General features: G+C 46.9%; 1 protein-coding gene across 2 annotated transcripts in view; it reads left to right on the top strand.

Moving 5' to 3' along the window:
* Pex14 (peroxisomal biogenesis factor 14) overlaps positions 1-24,748 on the top strand; it is a 136,112-nt gene that overhangs the window by 20,278 nt on the left and 91,086 nt on the right. For both annotated transcript variants that reach the window (XM_075945694.1, XM_075945693.1), the window contains exon 2: positions 3,368-3,415. In XM_075945694.1, the coding sequence (XP_075801809.1) occupies positions 3,368-3,415 (48 nt within the window). The remainder of the gene's footprint in view (positions 1-3,367; positions 3,416-24,748) is intronic.

The following is a 24,748-nucleotide window of genomic DNA, read 5'->3' as shown; positions in this document are numbered from 1 at the left end:
AAACTATTCAAAGAAATAAAGGTGTGTGTGGGGGGGGGGCAGGTGGTGGTGGCACACGCCTTTAATCCCAGCACCTGGAGACAGAGGTAGGTAGGTAGACCTCTGTGTGTTCGAACCCACCCTGGTCTACAGAGTGAGTTCCAAGACAGTCAGGACTACACAGAGAAACCGCCGAGAGGAGAGAGGGAGAGAGAGACGGCTTAAATACTAAAGATGTTTGTGTTCATTTTACACTTTTCTGTATGTGTGTGTGCATGTGCCTGAGCTCCCACGCACTTGCATGTGGAGGTTAGAGGGTAACTTGTGGGAGTTGGTTCTTTGTGTTGTGTGGGTTCTGGGGATGGAACTCAGGTCTTCAGCTGTGGTGGCAAATGCCTTTATTTGCTGAACCACATCACTGGTGTTTGTTTTGTCTAGTCAGGTAGGCTACATTATTACTTATGGGGTAGCATTAAATTAAGGCTGCTGCTTAATGAAATATGATTGAAACAATTTGATTATTTCATTTAGTTAGGCATGTGCAAATCCCTATGATACTACTGCTTGCTGAGTTATGTGACCTCCTTTGCTTTCCTTTCTTCCTCAGCAATAATTCTGTACAGTTAGTGTGAGAATTAAGTGAAGAAAGCTAAATGAATGTTAGCACTCAGAGTTAGTATCTGCCAGTTTCACTGAAGGAAGCATTCAGGAGGAGGATGAATTTGGATGTGTAATCCACTGTGAGCTAGTGACTGAGAGCAACTGTTCTGTTTGTTTATTGAGAATTGACCTTAGGACCTGAACTTCACAGTGAACTTCACCCTGGTCCCTTTGCTCTCCTTCTCCTCCCCTCTCTGCTCCTCCCCTCCCCTGTCCCTTGTCTTCCCTGCCCCTTTTCTTGACTCCTCCCCCTTTTCCTCCTCCCCCCCCTTTTTCTTTTTGAGACAGGGTCTCATGCTGTATTGACTTAGAAGTTGGCCTCTAATTCATAAGCTTCTGCTTTAGCCTCCTGAGTGCTGGGATTACAAACTTGGCCACCACATTCAGTTTCTTTGTTTAAAAAAGTTTTAAGTCAGGCTTGGTGGTGCACACCTTTAATCCCATGCAAAGGCGGGTAGTTTGAGGCCAGCCTGGTCTACAGAACTTCTTCCAGGACATCCAGGGGCTATTGGCTTCACAAGACAAACCCTGTCTCATAAAAAAGGTTAAACGTTTTGTTTATTTATTTATTTATCTGTGTATGAGTATATGCCCATATGTATGCCTGTGTACTACATGTGTCTGTGGTGCCCTTGGAAGGCAGAAGAGGACATTGGATCCCCTGAAAGTGGATCCAGTTTCACAGGTAGTTGTGAGATGCCATGTATATGCTGGGAACTAAATCCTGGTCCTCTGCAAGAACAGTCAGCGTTCTTAACCACTGAGCCATCTCTCCAGCCCCTCAGCTTCTTTTCTTGGTGCCATATGAGCATGTAACGGGGAAAACTGACCTGATCAAGGATGCCTTAAAAAGAATTCATCCTGAGGAAGTGCCGTAGCTGGCTCTGCAGGGGCTCATGTGTCTGGGAGGAGAGGAAGGCACAATCTGTGCAAAGTCCCTTGAAAGAAAGCACAAGCCGTGGCTGTTGTGGACAGAGCTTGAGTTCGGCACCACGTGAGACCTGAGATGTGGTTAGGATAGACGTGAGGCTTCCAAGACTGCACCGAGGGGTTTTTTCTTGTCTTCTGAGAGCAGTGAGACGCTATTGATGATGTTGCTTATGGGGGTGGATGAGTGAGTAAGTAAGGGGGCTGATTGAGTTTTCCTTTATAATGGTTTGCTTTTTGTGTTGTGGAAAGTGAGTTGGAAGAGAGCCAGCACGAATCCAGGTAAGCTGATTAGAAAGCATTTACAGTGGTCCAGGCAAAGGATTCTGGAAGCTTGTACCAAAGTGATGGCAGGAGAGATAAATAGAAGTTGAGGGTTGACTCCATGGCTGTTTAGAAGGGAGGACTGGCAGGAGGAGAGAGGGGACCTTTAGGGAGGGGAGCGCTTGAGGAAGGCCTTCCAGCAATACTGGAGGACGGGCCCATGGTGGGGTCAGGGTAGTCTGTCTTGAAGGTCTAAGGGGAGCAGGAAGGAGGTCAGAGATCTAAATGTGTGAGCTTTTGGTGCCTGGGAGCCTGGGAAGATGGCAGGGGGAAGAGTAAGGTCACTCAGGTATGAGGGTTTGCCTCCAGTTAGTTGCACGCTGCCTGCACTTCTAGTCTTGGGATAGTAGAGCTCTTAGGATAGGACTCTGGATGGAGAGAGGCATCAGAGCCTTCATCCAGCAGAGGCCTCGGCACTGTGTCAGGTACCTTCTGTGTGGTGGCAGACAGCCGTGAAGTGACAGTCGTTAGGACTCTTTGCTCTCCCAGCCTCTGCCCTGTTCATAGGAGACCTGGAACAGACCGTCTGATTAGCTGGGAGGGTTTGGAGGCCAGCTCCTGGGACACTCGCATTAGCTGCACTTGTCTGGACATTATCTGTAGAAAATTGGCAATTGACTCTAACATCAGTAACAGTAAACTGGCCGCAGCTTGCTCAGACAGGCTGCTAGTCATACCCTTCTGGAGGTTTGTGTCTTGCCTCACCCCTACTCTGAATTTTGGTCAGTGCAGTAACAGGTCGAAGGTGTGAGAGAAAGGCTGTGGGAATAGATGGGAGCTTGGCCATCTGTCACAGTGCTTGCTCATGGATCTCTCTCAGACCGTCACTAGATTATTTCCACGAAAGACTTAACCCTAGTGCGGGTTCATTGTGATGGGCAGTCCTGAACCAGCGTAGTGGCTCGTGGTGGTATGTTTGTGGGATGTCCCTTTGATCCCAGCACTTGGGAGGTTGAGGCAAGAGGACCAGGAGTTCAGAGTTGCGCTCAGTTACACAGTGAGTTTGAAGTCAGCTTTGGTTACTTGGAGACCCTAACACAGACACAAAACAACCCAAGGAAAGCAGCACTTGACTCCAGGTAGAGAAAAACCCATATATGGGTAGCTAATGCCCCCCTGTGGCTGCCTTTGGTTCTGCACGTTCTCGCTGCTCTGTTGTTCACTCTAGCTTGCGAGGTGGTAAGAAGAAATGGTAGGTTCCCCCTTAGGCCTTTCTCTGGTCTTTATTTTGTCATGGCCCCGTCTGCTTGCTTACATCTGATCCTAAAGTCCTCCTGGGCAAAAGCAAGCCCTGGTTGTGAGGGTCCATGACAGCGAACCCACAGTTTCTGCATTTCCCGGCAAATTTTGCCATACTGCAGCCCATGAAGAACAGAGAAAGACTTGGGTGCAGTGCTTGGAAGCAGCACACCTTTGTTTTTCTGTTGTCCATTGGGTGGCACTGTGATCTTAGTTTTGTTTCTGTTTTTCTCTGCAGCCAAGCTCTTCTCCGGGAAGTGAAAAGGTGGTGCCCCGAGACCCACTGGTAAGTACGAACGCTGTTTGGGTGTCAGGGAGCCTGAAGAACCCAACCCCTCCCAGCAGCATCCCAGTACATGTTCCCTAGAGATGCCATGTCCCTGACTCTGGCCTCTGACTTGTGCTTAGTGGAAGGAATTAGCAAAACCTCTTTGTCTTTTTCTGGAACTGAGAGCACTGCTTGCTGCTGATGGCAGAACTAGAGTGACACCTGAGGTTGCTGTGTGTCAGTTGCCGATTGTCAGAGACTGAAACAGCCGCTCTGTCTCTCAGTGAAGAGGAAGGGGTCTGGTCAGTGGTTGCTTGTGATAGGCATCACCCGTGGTATCCTAGACTCTGACAGGAAAGAGGCCTACTGAGTGCGGCATCACCCGTGATATCCTAGACTCTTGATGGGAAAGAGGCCTACTGAGTGCTGCATCACCCGTGGTATCCTAGACTCTGACAGGAAAGAGGCCTACTTAGTGTTGAAGGGCTTTTTCTTTTTCTCCGTTTTCTTTTCTTAAACAGGAGGCTCACACTCTATAACCCAGTCTATCCTTGAACTCACTAAGCAGCCATGCTGGCCTCAGGCTCACAACAGTTCTGCTACAGCCAGCCTCACAAGTGCTGGACTAAGAAGGCGAATGCTGCTACATTCAGCTAAGTCACTCTCTTTGCAGAGTGTTTTTGCTTAGTGGTCTGAGCCAGAGTCCCTGTCCGCCTGCCCTGTTCTCACTGTTTGTCATTTCAGGACTTGATGTAAATCCTCTGGGCTGGGTAGTCAGACCGGTTCTGTACAAACCAGATCAGTTTTAGGGGTGCGCCAGCCTTTGGTTTAACTTTGCCAAGCCATTCCTCTCTCAGAGTAGTGGAGACTGGTGAGCACAGGGCACAGTGCCAGGCTTTGTCTCCGCAGCCCGTGTATTGCAGTCGTCCCTGCTTTCCCACTCTTCTCCTGGCCGAGTTGGAGGGATGATGTGAAGGCCTGGTATGAACAGGTCCAGGTTCTAGCATGTTCTGAGGCTTTCTAGGCAGTGGGTGAGATGAATCCGGCTGTGGTGCAGTTAGGCCCAGAGGACACAAGTACCTCTGAGACTTTTCTTGTCACCTTTTGTCACTAGTTGTGGGTTCTCATATCGACATTTCTGCGTACCTCTTTCACTCTCTTGGCATTGCCTGCCCCTTCCTAGGATGCTTCACACTCCCAGGCGTAGGTGTGTCCTCCTTCCAAACCCTTCAGACTCAAGTCCAGACTGAGCACAGTGCTCTTTTTATCCCTGCTACTGTGGGCTTGTTTGAAACTTCCTGATTTGGCTCTCCATCCTAAGAAGTGAGGACAGGCTGTCTTTTGGGGGTACGACTAAGAAAGCTTTTGGCAGCCCAGAGTGTCTTACATTGGCTAACTCCTGGGAGTGGGGAGCCCTGCAGGCCTGTGCTGTGTGGGGTTCTGAATGTGGCTTCTTCCGCTGCACAGTGCATCTGCCTGTTGGTTGGTTATGTTATTTCTTTCTTTCCTGGGAGCCCCTGAGCAGTCTTCAAACCCTGGTAGCCTGTGATCGTCCAGAGTTCACACTCATTCTCTCCAGGCCAACGCTACAATTACCTTATATTTAATTAATATTTTTTTCTCTTCTTTACGTACTTACTGCATAATTGCTCAGAGGAAAGAAAACACATAGCAGCAATTTATATATATATAAAAAAAACAATAATTAAAAAAAAACCCGAAATAAACTCCCATCTCATTTGGGCTGATCCTGTGAGTTGGGTAATTAGGGCCCTATTAAAAGGTAGACCCTTTCTCCTCCCCCCCTTTTTTTATTAATTTTTTTATATTAAACTCCCACAGTCTCTCAGTCATGCCCTTATTGCTTTTGGCCAGCCATTTGCAGCAGCCTGATTAAATGAGGGCACCAGCCGAGTTGTATGGTTTTGTGTGAGCAACTCCTTCCTCTTGGGAATGGTGGCAGGAGGGTGGCAGGCAGAGGAGCCCACAGAGACTTGCTTTTGGGGCAAGCCATGGGCACAGATTGAGTAGCAAGAGAGCTCTTGGCTGCTGTGGACTGGTGGTGACTGGCTAGGTGGCCACCCTAGGGTGCTGGACAAGTGGGGAGCAGCTCGGGCCCACAGCTCAGTACACAGGGCTGTGGTTGGGAAGCCTTGGTGCTCAGCTCCTTCGGCAGGGAGGGAGACGGTGCAAGCCCAGTGTGTCGGCTGCTTCGTGAGTGCTTAACTGCAGCACTGGAGAATAGACGATTACAAAATCAAACAGGCCTTGTTTTTAAGTAATTCGTGTATTTTATTTGGTGGAAAAAAAGACATTTGTGTACATGAAACAATTAGCGAAAAGGGAGCACTGTCTGTAATTTTAGAAAGCAGCACAAAGTTGGGTATAATTTGGGCTGAGCTGCCTGCCTGGCTGGGAGTCGGAGAGGGCGCCTCATTCAGAGAAGGGGGAGCGTTGTCAATGGGAGCTTAGGGATAGTTTCTGAGGTATCTGAAGCTAGGTCTTGAGGACTATGATGATAAAATTATGTTTATTTTTAACTCATTGTAATTTTTCCTTCCAAGACAGAGTCTCACTATGTAGTTCTGGCTGTCCTGGGACTCATTCTGTAGACAGGCAGGCCTTGAACTCAGAAATCCACCTGCCTCTGCCTCCCTAGTGCTGGGATTAAAGGTGTGTGCTATTATGCCCCAGCTTGCTTGTGAATTTTGTACAAAATTCCTTAATGGTTGTTTTCTGGGCTCTGCACGGGAAGGATTAAACACAAGATGCTGAAGGCAGATAATTTTGTTTTCCAGAACTAGATGATCATTAGGGCTGTGGTTGTAGCTTAGTTGGTAGCCTGTCAAGCGTGAAGCCTTGGGTTCCATCCCCAGTACAACGTGAAACAGGAGAGGTGGTGTATGCCTGTAATCCTAGCACTTGGGAGGTGAAGTTCAAGGTAAAGTCGTCCTTAGCTACATAGTAAGTTTGAAGCCAGTTTGAGCTAAATAAGACCTTGTCTTAAACAAAACAAAACAAAAAACGAATCGCCACTATTAAAAAAAAACCTAGATGGTCATCTTAAAAGTGGATTTATCTTTTATTTGGGGCATGTGCATGCGTGTGCACGCATGTTTGCGCGTGTGAATGTGGGTGTGCACATGCTTCAGCACTGCTTGCGCTCTGTACAACAGAGATCAGCTTGGGAAGCTGGTTCTCCCCTCCTGCTGTGACTCTGGGGAGTAAACTCAGGTTGTCAGTCTGTGTGACAAGTGCTACCTGTTACCTGCCCTCTTGCTAAATCCCAGATGATCACTTTGAAGTAAACTTTTTCCTTATTAAAAACTACAATTCAGGCCTGGGTGTAGTGGCACACACCTTCAGTCCCAGCCAGCACTTGAGAGGCAGAGGCAGGTGGATCTCTGTGAGTTCCAGGACAGCAGAGTTGCTTCTCTTTCTCCACTCTGAGTTCTCGGTGGAGTCTGGCTTGCGTGGAAAGCACTTTTACCCACTGAGCTGTCTCCCTTGTCCTAAGGGAGGAAATGTTGACAGCCCTCAGGAGGGTTGATCTCTGTCTTCTCTCAGGTGTGTTGAAAATAGCCTGTGGCTCTTCTGTTGAGCCAGGACTCTGGCCATGCATGTATGCCCATTCTGGGGCTCATACAGATCCCGCATCTGGTTCCCTGGACTTCTCTGAAAGCCGTTGAACACATGGCACACGCCTGTAATCTCAGCGTGAGACCGAGGCCAGCCTTGGACTGTGTGGTGAGAGCCGGTACATGGGAAGCTCAGTGGTAGAGCACTTGTCTGCATATGTGACGCTGAATGACCGAGCGCCTGGCACAGCTCAGCTCTCGTCTTGCCTGGATGCTGAAACTAGGCCTACGTACCTGAGATTTCCTTTTAGTCATCTGATTGCTGGCTGTTTGAAGTGATAAATACGGTTTAGTTTGCATATCTGTTCTTTTGCCTCCATCTGTCTCAGTATCCAGCAGCATTATTGCTCCCCTGCTTTACCCAGGCCTGTGCTGGGTTCAATAGAGTTTCAGCTTCTTGCTCTTGGATACCAAATTCTCTCTAATGGGTGAGTTTCCTGCTTCTGGTCTGTAGGTCTAAGGGTTTTCCATTTATTTGTTTTGATACAGTGTCAGACTCTGTAGTTAAGGCTATATTCTTGGCTGGCCTCTTCCTGCTCCCGCCTCCTGAGTGCTGGGACCACAGGCGTGGATTACCCATTCTGCTGTTTTTGCTTTTGATCCTGTTCTCTGCATCTTTCCCCAAAATAATCCAAAGAGGATAGTAAATTTCTACCTTGTCAGCTTTTCTAGGTTAAAACTTTTTTTTAAAAAAAAATTTAAGATGGAATCTCTGTATAACCAACCATACCTGGCCTGAGACTTGCTATGTAGACCAGGAGAGGCTCAAACTCACAGAGATCTGCCTGCCTCTGCTTACTGAGTGTTGGAGTTAAAGACATGTGCTACATGGCTCAGCTCAGCTCTTCTCCCCACCCTTCATTGTGTATGTGCTTCCATGTGTCTACCATGATGTGCCAGGCCTTGAGGAAACCAGAGGGGGCGCTAGATCTTGAAACCGACTTACAGAAGTTGTGATCTGCTGTGTGGAGGATGGCTGGGAACGGAATTTGGGTCCTCTGCAAGAACAGCAAGTGCTCTTAACCACCAGACCACCTCTCCAGCTCCTTCTCTTTGTTTTTGAAACCAATTCACCAGAGGCTGGTTATCAAAAGACCATTAATTCCAGGCTGTGGTGGTACACACCTTTAATCCCAGCACTCAGGAGGCAGAGGCAGGTGGATCTCTGTGAGTTTGAGGCCAGCCTGGTCTACAGAATGAGTTCCAGGACAGGCTCCAAAGCTACAGAGAAACCCAGTCTTGAAAAACAAGCAAACAAACAAACAGACCATAACTATTTTGGTGAATTTAGGGAGCTTTTCTTTAAGAATGGCTATGGCTGTTGCCTGTCTTCTCCATCTCTAGGGTATTCCTGACAGTCTGCCTTGGGGTTGTGTCTTTTGCAGTTTTTGTGGTTGGAATACCTTGCTGCTGTACTAATTGGCAGGGTCAGCGGGAATAGGTGGTTCTTTTTTTTTACTCATCAGAACATTTTTGAAGGATGACATTCATATGCTCAATACATTTCTTTGTGCATACTCGTGTATACATGTGTGTACATGTGTGTGTATAATAGCATAACAAATGTAGATATATTATAAAATTCAGATATTCTTTGGGAAAATTTGGTGGGGGTGGAAGCATTAAGGTGATCTCACTCAATAATCTCGGCTCGTCTGGAACTCATTATGTAGCCCAGGTTGGGCCTTGAACTAATGGCAATTCTCCTGCCTTAGTTAAAGTGCTAGAATTACAGGTATATGCCGCCATACCTGGCATATATTTGTTTTTGATACATTTGCAAAAGTGTTTTACACATATGAGTAATGAAACCAGAAATGCGGGAATCTCAGGAAGTTGTCTCTCTTTCCAGAAAGGTAGTGAATATGGCAGAGTTTACATGCTGGCTTGTCACTTCTTGCTTGCCTTTTTCTTGCACAGGAACCTCTGTCAGAATGCAGTGAATAGGGATGACACCAGACAGATAGTGCAAAATCCATTACTTTGTTTTTGTAAGCCCAGGCTGCCCTTGTTCTCATGATTCCTTGGCCTCAGCTGTCTGACTAGCAGAACTGCTACTGGCTGTATTTGCTGCTGAGAAACTCGGGAACAAGACCACATGTAAAGCGTTTGCGGATGGGGCTCTCTCTCAGTGCCTCTTGATGGGGAGGCTGTCACCGTGTGATGAGCCAGGATAGGAAGACATGCTGGCTTCCCTCCTTTCCCAGGCTTCTCTCCTAAGTAGTCTAAAACCTTTAGTGAGGAAAATGTACCCTTTTACCACTAATGTTCACCCAGAGCAGCTCCGGGCGGGGAGGTGCCGGTGCTCCCTCTTCCTGACAGGTCTAGGAGGAACACTGGTTAGCTCTAAAGGCTGAAATGGATGAACTGGAAACAAGCCTCATTCCATTTCTGGGTGGCTCTAATCTCCAGGCCACTTACTGATTTTGAAATTACTGCCTCTTCCTGCTCCATCCTTCCTATTATAGTCTGAGGAGGTTTATGGAAAAGACTAGGCGGTGCCCTTCAGTTGTTTCCTCTTTCAGGTAGATGAGGAGGTTGTTTTTTTCAGTTTGGAGGTATTCTTTTACAAATAATTATTAGATGAATCGAAACTCTTGGGGTAATAATTAGAGAAATGGCATTGAGACAGTTTTCACCTTTGTTTATGCTTTAGCTTCCTGGCTTTTCATGGTTCTATTTTGTGTTTGCTGTGGCTCCTGTAAGGAGAGGCCCTGCCCTGGAGATCACTGAACAGCGTTCTTATTTCGGAGCTGTAGGATCCACGGCTGGAGCGGTTGTATGTTTTTCTGAGCATACTAAGGGAGGTTTGTTTTTAATCTAGTCCCGACGCATTCTTTAAGAAGGACGCCTGTGGCCCCTTGCTCCTGCAGCTGTGGCTGTTTCTCAGCTGTTCCAGTAGTGCTGCTGAAGGTGGGCTCCATGCCTCTTACTGGGGCAGAGGGACATTCCAAAAATGCTTTTCCTTTGTTTAAAGTTGATCATTATCATACTTGAAAAATTGTTATATATAAATATCTTCTCGTGTGGCCTGTAGGGTGGCAAACAGAACTCATATAGCCCTCTGAAGAGCACTGAATACGCTGTTCTTAGGACAGCTGTGTGCCCCACATTTCCAGGATAATTTCCATTTAAAAATGTTTGAGCCCATTGTCAAACTACACAGACTGATTGGGCTTGAAAAATATGTCCCATAGTTAATCCCCTGTGCGTGGTGCAGAGCTGCAGGAAGATAAAGTGGTGCTTGGGAGAAGGACGTGTCTGCCGCCCTTCCCTCTTCCCTCCCAGCTCTCCTTTCTTTTATGGTTTGTAGTTATAACCAAGATTTATGCTTGTTGCTCCACAAATCTTCGCTCTGCCATTATGAGTTTGTCCGAGCAGGCTTGAGATGGGCTGACATTGAGTGATTCTGGAGGTAAATCTATCTAGGGGTACCCCTTGACAGTCGGAGGCAGAGAGGGGCTAACACATGGCCCCCAGTGGAGCGTGTTGAGGATGCATTGCCCTGTCGAGAAGATGCTTGCACTGCCACCTTTGCGACCTCTTGCCTGGAAGCCCCCGGGGCTGCAGCTCCTCTGTCTACAGTCCGGGGGTGGTGCTCCGAGTGTTCCTTTTGCCAAGGGATCTTCCAGGAGGCCTCTCACTGCTGGTGTCAGCTGTGACTCAGCCAGGCCCACAGTGAAGGGGATCTTTGGGTTAGGGCCTCTTTTTCTAGCCTTGTGTAACCAGGAGTTAGTACCAGCAGAATCCAGCTCGCAAGTTGACTGTCTAAATGGTTTCCTATTTTTCCACACTTCACTGGAAGTGGATTTTGGAGATGTTAACAGTTCTTCCCCTTTTCCTGTATTTTCCTTTTCCAGCTTTTTGTCTTATGTGCCTTTTTTTTTTCTGCAATAGGGTCTTACTTTATAGTCCAGGCTGTCTTTGAACTTGTGATTTTCCTGCCTCAGTTTCCCATCATACCTGGCTTTTGCATGTACATTAAAATATTGTTTTGCATTTATTTATGTGTGTGTGTGTGTGTACATATGATTTGCCATGGCACACATGTGGAGCTTGAACTTGTCATTCATTCTTGGTAGCAAATGTCTTCACTTTGGGCCTGTATGTACTTTTGAGAACTGCTACCGATCTCTTGTGAAATAAAGTAGGGTACCCTAAACATGTATTTCTTTAAAAGTGTCAAGAGCGTCTTCTGACGGCCTATAACTCAGTGGTTCTCAAGCTGTGAATCTTGGTCCCTCAGCGGGTGTTGAATGACCCTTTCACAGGGTCACCTAAGACCATCAGAAAACATAGATATTTGCATTACAGTTCATAACAGTAGCAAAATTACAGTTATGAAGTAGCAATGAAAAAAAATTTGTGGTCGGGGTTACCACAACATGAGGGTATTAAAGGGTCAGAGCATTAGGAAGGTTAAGAACCACTCCTTTCAGGCCTCCAGAACCTCATCTCCTGACCAGGATTTTCATGATGCAGGCTGGCCAGCTGATCCCATATTCTTCCTATCACTGACGTCGGCCAGCTTCTAGCCCTCCCCTGCCAGGTGTGCTTCTTATTGAGCAGTGCTCTTTCGTTAACTGTGATACCAACAGCGGAGACAAAGTGAAGATTCTACGGAGGGATGCATTCTGTAGAGACTAACGAGACCAAAATTTTCTATTAAAAATTCAGTTACTTGTGTGGTGAAGTGAACTAAGAAGATTGCCATCAAATTCAGCCTGGGACAATAAACACCAGGCTGAGACCATACGGATCCAGACGGATCCATGCTGCAGCTGCTTTTGTAATGTCTGTAGGCTCTTGCTTTGCTTTAGAAATGTGGAGGGTGTGTTGTGGGCGGGGTTTATTCAGGAGAGAGATGTCTGGGAACTCCAGTCTGTGGGCCCACACTCAAAGGAGAGGTCTTGGCTCCACATCAAAAGATTAGTGAATGACTGTACATTTATAGATTTTCAGTTAGTATAAAATGTTGAAGGTAAGTAGAGTAGGCTCCATTTTTAATGATTCTTCAATTTAACTGAAAGTTTCTTTTATTAACTGAGCAATTATTAGCTCTGATCTCATCGGCCAAGAGGGCTACTGTATAGTTCTGTGGCCTCAGTGCCTGTTTCTTTATTTTCGTCTGGTTCAAGTCTCACACTCCGGTGAGGATTACCCTTCTGGTTTTCTAGTGAGGGACCTGAAGCCCAGGGCAATCAGACCTCCAGAGTGAGTGCAGTGGGCTGAGATTCAAAGTCTCAGGTGTTCCTGCTGAACTTGAGCGGATGGGAGCTGCAGATCTGGGCACAGTGTTGACTGGCGTGGTGCGGTGCCGCTCAGACAGGCTGTGGCAGGGGCTGCCTGCTGCTCTGTGCTTGCTGAGAAGCTGCTGCCTTGCTGTGCTCTCCCTGGTTGGAGTCTTCTGTGTGCATCTTCGCTGTTGGGAAGGCACCTATTAATTTATCACAGGTGATGTGCGCCTCCTCAGGCTCGGAGGAGGCGTCTGCACCCATGCACCTCACTAATGACAGGTTATGAGATCGAGGGAGATAATAGGATCTTTTCATCTGGTGTCTCTACGGAAGCTGCTACATCTCAGGTAGCTTCTAGGGGGCAGCAGCTGCCTGTTATTCCATCTCCTGCTGGCAAGGTCGGGCAAGCGAGCGCTTTGCTTTCTGACTCACAGGGTCCTCTGGGAGTCACTGGAATCCACCTAAGTAAAGGAAACTCGATATCCAGGGCCCCGTTTCCCCTTTCTCTGCCCCTCAGGTGAATCCTTTATCTGTACCCCATCAGCATCCAGGCGTTTCCCCTGTCAGTTAGTGCAGTGGCCTTCATAGTCTTTGAAGATAAGAGAATCGAGATACCTTTAAGGGAGTGTAGTCTTTTTGTCGGCTCCTGCTTGCTGCCAACTGCTAGCCGTCAATAACCCACTTGAACAGTGCTGTGAGCTTTGGAACCGTCTCCATGAGTCTTGTCTTACTCTAGTGAGAATACACTGTCATGTGTTCGATTACCTGCTTGCCTTGCAATCCTGGCAGCTTCAGAGGTTTCTCTAGAGTTCCAGACTGCTTCTGTCAGAAGCACACGGAGGGGAAAGCTTTGGGTTTGCCACTTGTTGAGACTTTAGAGTCAAAGACTGATTACTGGGCCCTGGGCTTTGTTGGAAGTGCGTAAACCAGACAGCTTTCCCAGAAGAGCCCTTCTACCCTGGCCCTGAGCTTCTGTTGTGTAGCTAAAGCAAGGCCTGTGAAGACCTGGGTGGTGCTGGTGCATGCAGAGAAGGCAGCCAGCCTTGGGAAGGTGTTGAAGGCTAGCGAGGTACACCATCCTGGCCCCTGTGGGAGGGGCAGGCAGCCAGGGCTTTGCCTTCTGATAGTCTTTCCTCTGAGGCTCCCGGGGCCCTGGGAATCAGGAGGGGCTCCCCACAGAGTGCCCCTCAAAGACAACCTCTCTAGTTCTGTTGTCCCTCTAGAAATGACGGTTAATAGACTTTGTTAATGAGCAGAAGGAATGACTAGAAATAGTGGCAAATAATTTAACATTGAAGTGATTTTATAACTTCTGTTTATCAAATGGTTACCATTGTTTTAGTGGAGTTTTTAAGATTTCATCTTGATCTCTAGAGGCTTATTTATAGGAGATTTCTTCCTTTGTAGTATCTAGAAGTCAGTATTTCCAGTGAAGTTCAGATAGATTGATAGACAGTTCCTCTTCTGTGCCCCGCCCCCATTACCTCCTGGGACTCTGTCAGGCAGGGTATCCCCTGCTGACCAGACTGTAGCTAATACTGGCTGGAGGAGCGCTGTGGTGTTTGTTTTTGCAGTTCCTGGATTTGGTTTAATGTACAATTGATTTTTTAAATGTATTTAATCATTTTTTTCTTACCTCATAAGGATTAACCTGCACAAACCTCATTTTATCCTAAGTGTGGCTTTGGGAGGAAGGGAGAAGAAAATTGAGTTTCTCTAGCTTATTTTATCCTTTCACTTTGTATTTCCAAATAGTCTCCTGCTCTGGCAGCTCTGTGAAACAGTGTGTTCCGTGGTCATCACTTACTCATTACTAACTGGTCTCTTCTGCTTGCCTTTGTGTGTGTGAAATAAATACAGGGGGCCTAACGATAATTGCTGGCTCTGTCACAGACTCACCAATTCCAGATCAACAGGGAAGGCAAGCCGGTGGTGGCTTGTGGTTGGCACTGGCTGCCCACCTCGCTGTCCTCCTGTTTCAGCCACCAAGCTGGGTTTACTGTATCAGTCTTTTCATAGTTTTTCTTAATGTGTAGCCCAGGCTGGCCTCGAACTTGTGATTCTCCTGCCTCTGCCTCCTTCAGCAAATCCTACTGGAGTGCGCCACCGCAACCGACATCTTTTCATAATTTTATACTTTGACTTCCCTGATTGCCTTTCATGGTTTTCTTGGTACAGGTTTTAGCCTCATTTTATCCTGGCATCTGTTCTTGTATCCACCATGTCTTAGTTTATATCTCCTCGACATGCATCTGAGGTATTCATGCATGTAAGAGACAGGGTCTCAGTATATAGCCCTGGTGTCTGGACTCATTATATAGATCTTGTTAGACTAGAATTCGCAGATTCACCGGCCTTTGTCCCTAAGTGCTGGGATTAAAGGCTTGTACCACCATGCCCAACCTTCATGCCTATAGTCTTAATTTGTATGGGGAAGTGTTTCTTTACTTTTGGAGCTACTGGGGGTTGAACCCCAGACCTTGTACATGCTTGAGAAAAGCTCTCCTGCTGAACTGCACCCCAGCCCTCTACCTTTCCTTGTGACTGTCTGGTGTTATCTAGGGAGCCAGCTCAGGGTGGTGTATGCTGTGTTCACTGAGCTCTACACCCAGCTAGGAAATTCCCTCCCTCCCTCCCTCCTTCCCTCGTTCCCTCCCTCTCTCCCTCCCTCTCTCCCTCTCTCTCCGAGTCTGGGTTCTCTGTGTAGCTCTGGCTGTCCTAAACTTGCTTTGTAGACCAGGTTGGCCTCAAACTTATGTAGATCTTCCTGCCTTTGCCTCTTGAGTGCTTGAACTAAAAACGTGCACCCCAATACCCTGCTAGGGAAATGATCTCTTGAAACCATTTTTTAAAACCTTTCTGCCCGCTAAATCCAAGTAAAGGTGTCTCTCTGAACACACCTAATTAGCTTCCTTTTAAGTGCTACCGATCTGCAATCTACACAAAACACAAAGCAGAGGAAACTGCATTTCACATTAGGCCACTAGGCGTGTGTGTGTGAGGATTTTAGGTGTCCAAGTAGTAAAAGAGTCTCTGTATTACACGGATGTGTGTCCACATGGAATACATCTATGTCTGTTTTTCCCAGGTGTTTGGCATGTAGATGCCTTGTTGACCCTGCTATGGGATGGCTGTATGCTCTATTCATTAGCTCCTGGGTGGCACTCAGTCCACCCTTGAGAGATGGAAGTGAGTGTATGTGCTCACTTACACAGGCTGGAGATGATGAGTCAAGGAGTTGGGTTGCTTAGTTGCTGCCTGGCTTCCTGCTGGGAACCTAGGGTGCAGCGTTCCCACTGGGGTACACATGTACTGATGTTTAGTGGAGCATTGCTACGTGGGCAGCATAAAGGGGCATTTATGAACGGGAACATCAGAGGAAGCATTATAACTGAGACCTTTATAGCCTTTCCATTATTATGGTTTAAATCTTGACAGTATTTCTTTGCGGTGACACTGGGACCAGTAAAGACGGCACTCACTCCCACCGCCTCGTTCTTCCCCACATCCTGTCCTGTAGCAGTGGTGCACGGTAGGCGTGGTTAAGTGTGCAGGCAGAGCTGCTTTGCTTTCAGATTGTCTAGAAACAGCCCTTTTTGACTCAGGTTGGAAGCAGATGACTCACCGTTCTGTTTGTATTATTGCAACCGTCATTTCACAAATGCCCCGAAAGCCGCGAGCTGCAAATGCCAGAGAGGGCTTTGTCTTTCTTTGTGAGCTCTTGTGTTATCTCCGATCTCGTCTTCTGTGTTTCTCTTTCCCTCTTTCCTTTCAGAATTATATTTCTCTTTAATTACTCTCTCATTCTCTGTCCCTCCCTCCCTTCCTGCCTCTTGCTCACCTTTGATGACTATAGTGGCATCTGGAGTTGACAGTTTTTGCTAATATCATGATGCGTTCTCTTTAGCTCTAATACTTCCTGACTGAAAGTGTATAACCCCAGTTAAAAACAAGTTTTTTTTTTTTTAAGATTTGTCTTATGTGTATGAATGTTTTGCTGTGTGTGCGTGTATGTACCTCATGTGTGCCTGGTCAGAAGGTCAGAAGAGGGTATCAGATATTCTAGAATAGGAGTTAGGGATGGGTGTGAGCTACCTTGTGGGTGCTGAGAACCAAACTTGGGTTCTCTGCAAGAGCATCAGGTGCTATTAACCACTGAGCCATCTCTAGTGCCCACCCCACATTTTTGGGCCCTTGCACGTCAGGGTTTATAAAGCACTCATTGGGGTCAGTGCTGGAAGCTGAGTGCCATGTCAAGTCATAGCAGTGACTCATTTTCATGATCGCACATTTGGTAAGGTAAGAGGCAGCCTGGCCTATCCTACAGGTTCATTTCCCCACCAGATGACTGCCATAGTCATAGTAGAACTTACTGGAATGGAAGGGACAGTGACTTTTAGGGGCTGTAGGATGCTAACCCTTTTAACCCTGAAGATGCTCTGTAACTGGAATTCTGATGTGAAGGGCAGGTATCTGTAGGTAGCATGGTGTAATCTAACACTTTAAGTACTAGGGCTTTCAACCAGGACTTGGAGAATCTTTTTTTCCTGATACCTGACACCGTGGCACTTGACGGAGTCACCTGATTGATGACATGAGCATCATTGGGTGTTAAACACCTGGCCAGGGAAACAGGGGTTCTCTGTGGATTTACTCTAAGGATGGCAGACAGATTGTCGAATTTTAATGAAGATGGGGTGGGTCCCTGCTGCTCAGCTATTTTGGAGCATAACAGCCCCAGCATTGACTCCAGGGCTTGTTGGTTGGAAACCTGCGCGGGTGTCTGCATTGCACTCCACATTTGTCAAACCCTTAAGTCCAGCAGAACTAATGTTCCAGTGACTTCTCATTCAAACACCCCGTCCTCTTTTTTTTTAAAAGGTCTTTGGCCAGTTTTAGCCTTTGGAAGAGTCATCTCCTAAATTCTGTTGTAATAACCATTCCCCCGCCATGCCTTGAAGGAAGGAGACTACGTTCCCTGATGTGTGTGTGGAGTACCAGATATGTATGATGTATGATTTCATTGCAATATTTAAGAGTTTTTAAGACGAGCTCTGTGTGTGCACTGGGTACCGTTCATATGGAGTGCTGTATTTCCTCCTCCTGTGTTTTTGTGTGCACTGGGTACCGTTCACATGGAGTGCTGTGTTCCCTCCCGTGGCTGTGTGTGCACTGGGTACCGTTCACACGGATTGCTGTATTTCCTCCCGTGGCTGTGTGTGCACTGGGTCTGTTCACACGGAGTGCTGTGTTCCCTCCCGTGGCTGTGTGTGCACTGGGTCTGTTCACACGGAGTGCTGTGTTCCCTCCCGTGGCTGTGTGTGCACTGGGTACCGTTCACACGGAGTGCTGTGTTCCCTCCCGTGGCTGTGTGTGCACTGGGTCTGTTCACACGGAGTGCTGTGTTCCCTCCCGTGGCTGTGTGTGCACTGGGTCTGTTCACACGGAGTGCTGTGTTCCCTCCCGTGGCTGTGTGTGCACTGGGTCTGTTCACACGGAGTGCTGTGTTCCCTCCCGTGACTGTGTGTGCACTGGGTACCGTTCACACGGAGTGCTGTGTTCCCTCCCGTGGCTGTGTGTGCACTGGGTCTGTTCACACGGAGTGCTGTGTTCCCTCCCGTGACTGTGTGTTTCACTCACTAGTCCTGGTGCTAGGGATCAGAAAGTACAGATCTGTTAACTTAGTACAACACCCTTCTCAGGCTAAGGTGGGAACTGGTACTGGGTTCAAATCCAGATACTACCTCTCCTCTTTGAGAACAAAAGTTTGAATAAGGTTATTTTAAATTATTCTAAAATTTCTGGCCGCTTTAATTTAACTCTGGTGTGGGGTGACCCCGTAGCTGCTTACATCGTGGGTGATTGGTTGTAGGTTCTGCAGACAGCCTGGCCGGTGCCACTCTGCAGCTCTCACTTGGTGTCCTCCCAGGACACATCTTCTCCCTTTCTAGGTAGGAGCTCAAGGATCATTCAGTGTTCGTGGCTTGTTCGTTCCTTGGCTTTGCTGCTGAGCTATCCAGCAGGGGTGCCAATTCTTCCATTTAGCTGACTATTATATAGCCCTTAAAAGGGAAGGGTTTATTTTAGCTGGCTGCTATATTGATTTCTATAGGGACGTTTCTATTTTCACTGGCTGCTATATTGACTGAGAAAGGGAAAGGGGCCGTATTGCCGGGAGCTGTCATATTGACTGTTACAGAAAAGATCTGTATTTAAGCAGTACCAGTGCACTGGGATCTCCCAGGCAGGATATTAATGCTAATTCATCCGCTCACCCCCTACCGTGAGTGTTATTTGTTTAAATCTGTAGATTCCCACAGCGCGTTTATATCCTCACTAGAGTGAGCTTCGTTCCCTGTAATTATTTAACATTATATGCTGATATAAATTGTAACAGTTAAAGAATGGTAATGAGTAGCCAAAAAAGAAAAGAAAAAAAAAGAAACAGGAAAACAGAAAAAAAGGGAGAAAATATATAAAGTAGTGTATGTATGGGTAGGTGTGTGTATGAGCATACGTGCATTCAGTGTGAGATGTGGCAGGGTCAAGCTCTAAAAACAGCAGCAAACTTCTGGTTTCCTTTTTTCACTTCCAGTTGATAGGGACAGTGTTGTTCAGTCCAGCTGTTGTGCACTGCATGTATGTGTAGGTGTTCACTTAGTGCAGATGTGCTCACACCTCCCACCAGAAGGAGACTTGCCATGTGTTATACTGCCCAGTGTTTGCACACATGGAAGTTATACACCTGGTCCAGGTGGGGTAAGCTGTCTACCCCTTAGCAATTTAGTGCCGTGAAAAGAGGTTGGTAGGTGATTTTTCCTTCAAGCCCCACCCTGTGACCACACAGGAACTCTGTGCCTAAAACCCTTTTCCCCAGGGGCAACCTCTTGGGGTTGCTCAGCTGGGATTAAACTAATGGGCCATTGGGTGTCACTGTCGATCTGGCTATAGTTGAAAGTGATTTCTTTGCTGGGGGAACTGGATTTCAATAGGAACAAGCGTTTATTTCCCAAGTTGGAGATGTTATGTGTAGAGATGTTTGAGAGTTCTTTCAAAAAGTAGTTTTGTTTGCTTGATTTTGTTATGTTAAGCTTCAAGCATGTTTATTGTTCTTGAAAATTGTGTGCTGATTGCAAGCTCTGTTTGGATGTAACCCGCAGTGCATCCAGATGAGGACTTCCGATGAGCAGAGGACTTCTAGAAGCCGAGTAGTAAGGAGGGCTGATTTGGGCAAGAACCTGAAAAGGAGGAAGAAAATCTTCTTTAGAGAGCACGCACTGGGCAAATGCTTGCCTCTCCCCTGATGCGGAGGTGGGAATTGCTCCCTGAGAGAACGCTGGCTGATGCCTGGTTGCACAGGAGCAGAGTGAGCTGCTAGGCAGCATGGAGCCATGCCAGGCTTCACCACAATTCATACTGTGTCAGTTTAATAAATGCACTACTTAAATTATGAAATTACAAAAGAAAAAAGAGAATGCACTTATTCAGACTCTTAATACATTAAAAATAAGGCATTAAAACTCTGACTTTTTTTTTCTTCCAGAATCAATAATGAACAGGAAGGGTTGTAGACATTAACAGTCACGGACATCCAAACTCTTATACATAAATTATCTTAGAAAAAATGCACAGAAGACTTGAATAATGTAAATACATTAATGCATTTAATAATTTAAACATTAAAGCGCAAGCAGGAATTTGAGGCAGAGGCAGATCTGAGGTAAGGGATTGGTCCTAGAGCGCGTGTGTCCTAGGATCGATGGGTGATTTCCCCTTGAGACACCCTGGAAAGAGAGTGCCTGGCTTGCTGGTGTGGCTTCCCATGCCAAGAATCCCTGGACATTCCTGATCTCAGCTACTCCCAGCCCTTTATTTTGTGCATCCCAACTTTCATCTTTAGCTTTTGCATTTTCCATTCTTCTGTTTTTACCTTTTGATAGGAAATTAAATGCTTCCACTTCAAATAACAGTGAACTTAGAGAATGTTTTGGTTGGAAAACCAAACCAAATATAAGATTCTTTGGCCATCTCTGGCTGCTTATGTTTTGGGAATAAGGAGTCAGACAGATTTGGAGACTGGGCGTAATGGGAGTGCAGAAATGATGGCCCATGTTAGTTCCTGGGTACTGGGCATAACATGGCAAGCGACCCATGAGATTCAGTGCTCGGTGAGCATGCCCTACATTAATGTGCCAGGCTGACTATTAGCTGGACTGATGCCGCATGTTTTCACCCTTCCACGACTGTGTTCATAGTGACAGAAACTCACTGCAGTTCCGATGTCTGGTTTGTGACATACTGTGGGAAGAACTAAGTGGACGAAGAGCTGACTTTGTGCTTTCAGTTTATTTTCGTCCTGGCCCTGTTCTCTCATAGTTTCTAGCCTGGTTTTATACCATGACCCTCGGTGAGAAGCCTATGTGTCCTAAGAACTTCTATTTCCTTGGAGAAGAGGTGTGTTTATTAGGGAAAAAATGGAAATGTTGTCCCATTAGGCCTGCTGTGGGACCCTTGAGAAATGGCTGTCAGTTAGATAGGGACAGAACACAGCCTGTTTTCATTTTTGCCAAACCTGTTGGATCTTTTACTGCCCCTCAAATCTTTGGCTTGAAACTTTACCTGGAATTGTTTTAATGTGGCCCAGACCTTGTCTCTTCTGCCGTCTGTGTTGTTATTTATGAATGTTTCTAGGCTCTGTGCAGTCTAAAGATAGTGCGGCTTTCCTAGGTACAAGCTGCCTCATAGCCACTTTTGGGAGAGGGCTGTAGGCAGAACTGGCTCAGCAGCGAGTCAGACAGAAGAGGAGCGGTGCGGAGGGTCTGTGAGGGCAGACCCCAAGGCTGTATCTCCTGGCATGTGCTCTTCCTTTGCCACACCTGGTGAACGGTGGCCTTCCTTCAGGAGCCGGTCCCTACCTGCTTTATATTAAGTTCTAACCAGTTTTATTTCAGTCCTATGAACTCAGTCCCAGGCCTGTTGTGTTTACTTCTTCCAGATAGTTCAGAATCCAGGCTGTTCCCTCTGCGGTTGGTCCAGCCTTGAGCAGTGGTCCTCTCTCTAGCCTGCAGTCCACACTCACTCTGGCAGAGGAAAGAAAGTGAAAACAAGGGAGCACAGGAACCAGGGAGAACCGGGCTCTCTTTGGGTCTTGCTAGTCACACCCAGCAGAGCTGTTTTCTCTTCTCTTGAGTTCAAGAAGTATTTTATGGCCTTAAGCACACAGTGTTGGGTGAGGATGGCTTGGACTGGGCCATGGAGGTGGAGACACCTTTGCTGTTGTTGGATGCAGAGTGCTGCTGCCATCGTGTGCTGTGCAGTGCTGTGCAGCCATCATATAGCCCTGATAGGTCAGCTCACCCTGTGCATCTCATATGCAGATTTCCTTTGAAGAGAGAGAGTCAGGTTCATTAATTAAAGGAGCCTGGCTCAAGAGGCCTGTAATTAGAGGTGCTAGAAATCTGAATTTGAAGAGACCTGTGCAGCTGCATTTTGAAACCGTAGGGAGGCACCGAGAGGTGCAGGCTGCGGGCAAGAATGTGGCTGAACCAGATTTAGGAGGCTCAGCTTATGGCAGAATTTTCCTTTTGATTTGTATTCTTTGCATCTTTCTGTCTGTTCTGTTTTTAATAGGAAGGTTTGATGAAGTTTGTATCAACAGGCTAGTCTAATAGAGGACGAGAAGGGCCAAAAAGAGTTTTTCTAGGTTAGGTACTTAACCTTTTGGAGCAGGGATGTCTTCTGGGATGCAGTTCTTGAAAAAGTTAAATTTCTTGTGACATGAGCAAGAGGATCAGGGGAAAGAAACAGTTGACCATAGTGCAGGGATGTACATCCTGGGTGCAGGCTGGATTCCAGACCTCCCGTCATTATGAGGCAGGCCTCCCACCCTCAGTAGCCAATGCCTCTGCCTTCCTCTTGAGTAGCCAGGAATGCGGGCGAATGCCACCAGGAGTAGCATCAGAATCTGGGATCTGTGCCCCTGCTTCCCTTCTTCAGAATAGTGTCTCTTCCTGTGTCGTGGTCGCTTTTTCCTAGTATGAGCCTTTGTGGGAAGTCCTGACCTGTCTCTTCTTCAGCTCCTCATATGGGATCTTTTGCTTTGAGTATTTTTTCTCCTTTAAAAACAACACCCCCACCCCTATTTTGTTTGATTTAGTGACACTTTTTGTTTATTGTTAAAAATGGTCATTTTTATTTGTATCTCAATTTTAACTCACTGGGCTGTCTACTCTGGGATGTGGCCATGAGCCCTGAGAGTTCCAGTGAGCCCGATAGAAGAGTTCCTTCCCATCTCCTCGGGAGTGGAAGAAGGAGGTAGTAGTGGGCAGGTGCATTCTGAAGACCTGTGTGAGCAGAAACCGCCCATGATTGTGGGCCCCGCGGCACAGGCACCTCCTTCTGCCTTCTTGGTTTGTGTCCTTTAGGGTATTGTAAACACTAAACTGTGTTACAGAGCCTGTCTTCGGTAAAGGGCTGAAACAATGGATATGTAGTTTAAGGGGCAGTCAGTCCTCTCCTCTCTTCTTCCAGTCTTGCGTGTGTACATATTGGGAAATCAGTGAACCCTTCAACTGTGGAGGAGAATGCGAATCCCAAAGACGCACTCAGTGCATTTACCATATGCAGATGCGATTCAATTAGATTGAAACCTCTATTTAGCAGAGTGGTTTTGTGAAATAAATAACTTTTGAAGAAAGGCCACTGTATGTAATAAAGTTGTGTTTATTAGGTGAAGACCTGCTGCCACCGTCCTCCCTGCCTCTCCACTTCTTGCCCCTAGATGCTGATTCCCAAGCAGGCGGCATCTTGGGGCTCTTTAGAGAAGAAACGCCTCTCCGTCACTTCCTGGCACAGGAATTTCATCCTTGATTTACAGTGTTCAGCTTGTTAGCGCCGATGAAGGGGAGATGGTGTGAAGGTCCCTGTGTCCGCTTTGTCCTCTGTGGGAGAAAAGAACCGAGTTGTGTTTCTTCGTGTGCCTGTCACAGCAGTGCCAGAGGAGTCAGCCTCACTCCGTGTCTTCTCTTCTCCATGCTACCCAATGTGTGTGTGTGTGTGTGTATGTGTGTGGCAATTTTGAGAGCCTACATCAGAATTTTGGAAGAGTCACACACTCCTGAAGTAGTGGAGGGGTTCCCTCTGCGCCCCCTTTTCCTAGCCTCTGCTTCTCAGCATAGCCATGACACACAGGCAGATATTGCGTTGACTGGCTCTTATTAGTTGCGTCCCGATGCTGGAAGCTGCTGTGCTTTCTGCCGCTCCTTTAGTGCATATGGGTGGTGCTGCACTAAGTGGTCATGGCAGAGGGCAGTGAGCACTGCGGGGAAAGAGAGAGTGCTTAAAAAGGAGAGGGGCAGCCAGGTGCTGGGCTTGAAAGCACCTGGTGAAGATACTTGGACTTTCAGCGCTATGATCATGAGTCCTGCGTCCCGGGGAATAGTACTCAAGGTTTATAATAGGCTACCTGATTACAAAGACATTTTGAAGGCCACTTAGTCCTAGGCCAGGCTGTGCATTAGGTGCACTAGTCCTTTGCCGTGATGCTGGACTGCAGTTGGAGAATTGGAAGTGTGCATGCAGTGTGTCGTGTTTCAGCTGGGGCGTTGGGTGTTTCTGCACTCTGTGTGGCTTTCTCTCAGCTGTCCGCCTTTGCCTTACTCAGTGGAAAGAAGCCTTCTCTCCACCAATGACTTTTAAAAAGTAATTTTTCTATCTATCTCATGTGATCATTTTTCTCATCTTTGTGATTTGAAATATTAATGTGCAGATAAATATAGTAGTAGCATGTCAGATCCTTGAGCCTGCCATGTAGGAGCAGAAAGAAATACCTAATTGCATCAAAACCACTCTAAGTTCATGTATGTGGAGCCCATCAAGCTGAAAGCATCCAGACAGCATCTGCCGTTATCAAATCACTCATGAATCCAGCTAATTAAAATAGAGCTTCATTTTTCTGAACCATTGTTTGGCAGGAATTCGAAACGGGTCTAACCCAATTTCTGCGTGTTTATGAGCCTTTATTATATCAGAGGTACTTTTCTGTAAATGTGCAGGGCAGCGGTAAATGAATTGATCCGCACAGCAGCGCCGTGGACACACTGTGGACTTGCTAATGATTTCTTTTCCATCCTCTGGTTCCCAGACATTCTCCTGGAAGCCTCATGCTCTCTTTTTCTAGTGTCTGCTTTTCGTCTGTCTTTTTCTCATTTTTTTAGTTAACAAATTGAACTTTTAGCCTCTTTTTTTCTCTTTGAAAAAAGGAAAAAATGTTTCCTTCATGACCCTGGTGTTTTGCACACAGTCCCGTCCTTTTTCCTCTCTTCCTTTTCCCTCTCTTCCTCTTCCTTCTCTTCCTTATCCTGCTTTTCTTGGGGATGTTTGCCTTCCTTCCTGTTTCTTACTGTTTCCTATCCCTTCCTTCATCCTCATCGCTTCTTCCTTTTACATTTCAGCCTTGTCTTTCCCAAACCTTGCTC

Source organism: Microtus pennsylvanicus, chromosome 13, assembly GCF_037038515.1.
Source record: "Microtus pennsylvanicus isolate mMicPen1 chromosome 13, mMicPen1.hap1, whole genome shotgun sequence".
Taxonomy (NCBI): Eukaryota; Metazoa; Chordata; class Mammalia; order Rodentia; family Cricetidae; genus Microtus; species Microtus pennsylvanicus.
The sequence above is the reverse complement of the archived record's forward strand: the minus strand, read 5'-3'. Positions and strand labels throughout refer to the sequence as shown.